Consider the following 4864-nt stretch of genomic DNA (forward strand, 5'->3'; position numbering starts at 1 on the left):
GATGTTATTTGGAGCAACAAAGCTCAATAATGGTGGGTTTGGTTTGAGCCCAAGCCAACTCTACCAAATTCGGTTAAGGTTTTGGTCGGTTGGTGTTGCCAAAAAAAATGAAGTAGAGTTGGTTATAATACTTGCCAAAATAGTGGCAATCCTCCAAGCAAGAGCCAGAGTATATTTTTGCAAAAAAAATGGTATTGATTGGTTTGGTTATCATTCAAGCATACATCAAACCAAGAATTGGCCAGAAATTGTTCCTAAAAATTACGCACTAAATTGCTTGTGTAGAATTGTTACATAGATCACTACTTACGGTTCTTGTAAAGAAAGGAAATTACAAAGTGACTGCTCTATTCTGGAAACAGTAACTGAAGCTGAAAGATGGAAGAACCTAAATCCACTAATAATTTATTCAATCACAAAGACCCGGCCTCGCCGGGCAAGATCAGTTCTCCTTTTGCTGGCATTGGGCAACGGCCTGATCTTAGGTGGCCTCCAGGGCTTTCTTAGAGCCTGGAGGTTAAAAATTGGTGGCGCATGGACACAGCAGCAACTGCACATGACATTGGAGAAATGCGAACACCGAGTCACCAGGACGTCGATCGATGATCTTTCCCGGCGCAATGCCCAGAAGCACAAGATCATTCCAGATCGACCAACCTTGCAGCAGAGCAGAATGGGAACAAAACCAACGACCAGACCTAGATCCGGGTCATGGAGTTTATTGCCACGTACCTCATCAGTGGTCGAAGAGCTTGACCGGCCCCAGCACGGCGACGGCGGGGCAGCCTGAAGCATCTGCGACGGGAACGACGGCAGGACGGCCAGCCTGCCCAGCCTGCCGCGTGAACCAACCCGGAGAAGCCATGCAGCTCCACCGAGGAAAAAGTGTAACCCAAATATACATACATACGTAGCAGTTACTACCTAGGTACTACTAGGAGTTACCAAACGGAACGGGAAGAGATCGATCGACCTAGTGACGAGCTACATGATCGCGCACGCCGCGTTGGGGTTCTCGTCGGAGAAAGCCCCGGTGTACCTAGTCTCCGTGGACGTGGCGCGCACGAAGGACGCATTCGCGCCGCCGGGGTTGGCCATGACGTCGCGCACGTACCCGGCGGGCGCCCTCCTGTCGTAGGCGCCGGGCGCGTAGGGGTGCGCGACGACGTCGTAGGGCACGTAGGGCCACGGCTCGACGCGCTTGCCGGTCTTGCGCGCGACGCGGCGCATCACCTTGGCGGCGTCGACGTAGCCGGTGACGGTCACCCTGTTCTCCCTGGGGACAACGTCGACGCCGGTGACGCCGTCCATCCCCTCCAGCGTCTTGCGGATCTTGCTCACGCAGCCCTCGCAGTCGATCCGGACCTTCATCTCCACCGTCTCCAGCTGCCGCCCCTTCTGCAGGTGGCCGCGCGTGAGGGGGGCCGGGCACGAGCGGCACAGCCCCGACAGGGCCTCCAGGAAGCCCATCGATGGATCGGCCCGACCGATCACTCGATCAAGCTCTGGCAATGGAGGGGGCGGAGCTGTGGCAAACTGTACAGTGTTGTGGTGCTGCTGGATCCTCCATGGACGGATCGAGCGAGGGTTTATATACGGCCGAGGCGGGCGACGAAGACCGGATGGAAGAGCGACCAGGAGCCACCTGTTCCCTAGGAGCAAGACGTGAGAGGTGAGGTGCTTGGCAGGCTCAGGGGGTCACACGTCGACAAGCATGTCTCGCTGTCGCGTGCTGGAGCCGCGCCCACGCTCACTTCGTCGTCGTCCTACAGTACTTCGGGACCAGAGTGGCCAGCAGCCCGGCCGGAGGCTCAGAGACTGCTGCTCTCTTCGGATCTCCGCGCCCGTTGCGTTGCGTTGCCGTGCCGACTAGCTGTCGCCGTCGCGAGTCCACGAGTAGAAGGACCACTCCGTTTCAAAAAAAAAGGACCACACGTCGGCAAACAATATTCCTTCTTTTTTCCCTTTTATGGCAACAAATATCTCCTCTTTCACGGGAGCCGGGAGCTTTCTGGCCTACGCTTTGGTTTTCCGCAAGCTTGACGAGTAGAATCACACGCTTAGCGCGTGGAATGACACGCTTAGCTAGCGTGTGCAATGGAGAGACGGTACATTTTATCTCTTTAGTCGTGCCACATATAAGATTTCTTAAGTCCCAGTCGATTTAGAAAAGTGCATTGTTCTTTTTACCTTTTTGAGGGAAGTCTACCTCAAATAACAAAACGTAAATATGAATAAAGAGGATGCTTTGGCATACTAAAACTGATTTTTCCAATCTACAAATTGATGGTTCTTTTAGTCTGCTAGCTAGGTCCCGCCTTTGTTGGGTGTCCTGTTGTTCCCTTCTCCTTATAACCTTGTTGTACGGTTTTCAACCCGATTTCCCTTATAAACGGGTCAACTTGTTTAGATTTTCGATCCGGTTTCCTTATAAACTGGATCACTCTCCTGACATAATAGCCACTTTGAATAATATATTCAGATGGAAGGACTCCTCCCCGGTGATTCTGAAAAAAAAAATAAGAATCCAATTCATTACACTCGAATGTGTGGACAAATGCCTTACAACCCAACATGTTGTGCACCGCGCGATCGATGCCACAACGTTGTGCACGATCACGATGGGATGATGTGAGCTGACGTCGAGGCGTCAAGTGGATCATGATGAGCTCTCTTTGCGTCGTAGTCATATTCAACCAAGAATACTAGAGAGAGCAATGTTAGACATATGAGAAGAAGTTTTCCTTCATATTTGTGCTTGTACGTTTTTGCGTCTCTAGACGGCACTTCGAGAGCACATCAGAGTGATGTTTTGCTAACCATACTATTACACGCGGACACACCCCAACGTATCACACGTCGCATTTCTGAAAGAGACTAGTCAATATCCTTTCCACATCACGCCAACATGGCCACATGGGCGGACCAAAACAGAGCTCAGTGGGGACCAGGCTCCCCACTCGAATTTGTAAATTTCTAGAGAATTAGTTCATATCCTCATAAGAAACTACTCCCTCTGTAAACTAATATAAGAGCGTTTAGATTACTAAAATAGTGATCTAAATGCTCTTATATTAGTTTACGGAAGGAGTACTTAAATTTTTACATCCAGTAAAGAAAAATGCCCCACTCGTCTATCCTTATTTTCTCCCATTCCTTCTATCACTGGCGGCGAGAGATTAGCTTGTCGACCCTGAAAAATGAATGATTTCGATTTTTAATTCAATCTTCATGAATGTTGTGACATGTTTGCCTTTGATCCTACCTCATGTAAATTATTGGCATCCAAGTATGCAAATAAAAATTCAAAGATTTTTAAGCAATAATGTAAATGTAATTTCAAAGATTTTTATAATAAGTCTAGCACCGCACTCATTCATTGTGGTGCCGCAAACTAAAAACTATCCTTTAAGCCACAACTTTACATAGTACACTTTGATTATAAAAAAAATCACGGTTCTAGTTAAGATGCTGAATACCTCAAAATCATGTTGCAGTACAACCAACATGATCCGTGATTTTTAACTACGTGTGAATTTTCATTGATATATGTTGTGATCTAAGAAAAGAGATTCTCCCAAAATGAGCTTTTTATATAGCACTGTTCCTTATCACAGTATATGTTGTTTGATCATGAAAATTTGCATGTGGTTAGAAGACTGAACATGTTTGTTGTCAAAGGTCGTTCGATTTGTTTTCTAAATTTTTACTATTCATACGAGAAGATCTAGGAGCAAAAACGCTGCCCTGGGAGATAGAAGTTTGCTTTCTATATTACATAAAAGTTGGTTATAGAGATAACAATATATTAATTTGGGTGTATCTATATCTCTGCGAATTTAGAATTAACTATTTTAAAAAAATACATGTTTTTCCTTATACACATGTTTGAAAGTAAAATATATATTTCACTCTTCTTTTTGCGAAAAGAATCGGATCTATTAAAAAGATTCATCGAAAGTACAAAGCACCTCAAACATAATAAAAATTACATCGAGGTCCATGGACCATCGAACGACCATTGCCACCGCCAGAGCGAGCCGCCGACGCGCCACTGTCGCCGCTCCCATACCGGAGCCGGCCTGGCCTTGTCGATGACAACCGGGAAATCTTCGTGCACGTTCCCCTAAGGACCAGCGCCCCGGAGCCGCAGTCGTCGCTGTTGAATCATTGAATCGATCTGACGAACCTGACACCAAATATCGTAATTGCATACGCACAACAAGAAACCCTAACGTCGCCGCCCAAAAGAGCTGACAGGAATCTACGCCAGAGCTCCGTCTAATCCGTCCCAACGGGCGAATTTGAGGAGGACCGGATCCCGGAAGACTGACTCGAAGAAGGAGCGCCACCATCTGTCCAAACACCGCCCCTGGGAGGACTAAAACCCCACCTATCTACTAGCGGGAGCCGAGACACCAGGATTCTCCTCCCTGCTACCGCTGCCAGAGTGGCACGCGGAGGGGAGGCGAATCCACAAGCTCGCCGGTGAAGATCGGGGGGGGGGGGGGGGGGAGCTTTCCCAAGTCACCTTTGGAATATATATTTTGTTCTTATAGTTCATAAATTGTGAAATCTTGGAAGGATATCAACATAGGATCAATTGTTCTCGATGTTTTCTAAGAACTAAGAAAATCATAGAAACTGTCAATTAGTAAAACTAAATATACAAGAACACATCTTCCTGATCAATGTACACATATTTTATTTTGCATCTATAGACGACATCAACAACACATATTTTTCTTATTATGCATTTGTTGACGACATCGACAACAAGCAAAATGATGCCTTCCTAACCATGTTTTTGCAAGCAGATGTGCTCCAAGGCATCACACAAGACATTTCACAAAATAGACCCATC

At 47.1% G+C, this 4864-nt stretch overlaps 1 protein-coding gene across 1 annotated transcript; it reads right to left on the minus strand.

The window, feature by feature from the left end:
• Positions 1-222: 222 nt before the first annotated feature.
• On the minus strand, positions 223-1606 carry LOC123170531 (heavy metal-associated isoprenylated plant protein 26-like). Its single transcript, XM_044588391.1, has one exon. It carries the CDS (start codon positions 1468-1470, stop codon positions 985-987), a length of 486 nt encoding a protein of 161 aa, XP_044444326.1. The 5' UTR covers positions 1471-1606; the 3' UTR covers positions 223-984.
• Between the last annotated feature and the right edge of the window lie 3258 nt (positions 1607-4864).

This window comes from Triticum aestivum, chromosome 7D (assembly GCF_018294505.1).
Source record: "Triticum aestivum cultivar Chinese Spring chromosome 7D, IWGSC CS RefSeq v2.1, whole genome shotgun sequence".
NCBI classification, from domain to species: Eukaryota; Viridiplantae; Streptophyta; class Magnoliopsida; order Poales; family Poaceae; genus Triticum; species Triticum aestivum.

What these genes read in the sequence shown, in the direction of transcription:
- LOC123170531 (XM_044588391.1), bottom strand. Translation starts at nt 1,470, where the DNA reads ATGGGCTTCCTGGAGGCCCTGTCGGGGCTGTGCCGCTCGTGCCCGGCC.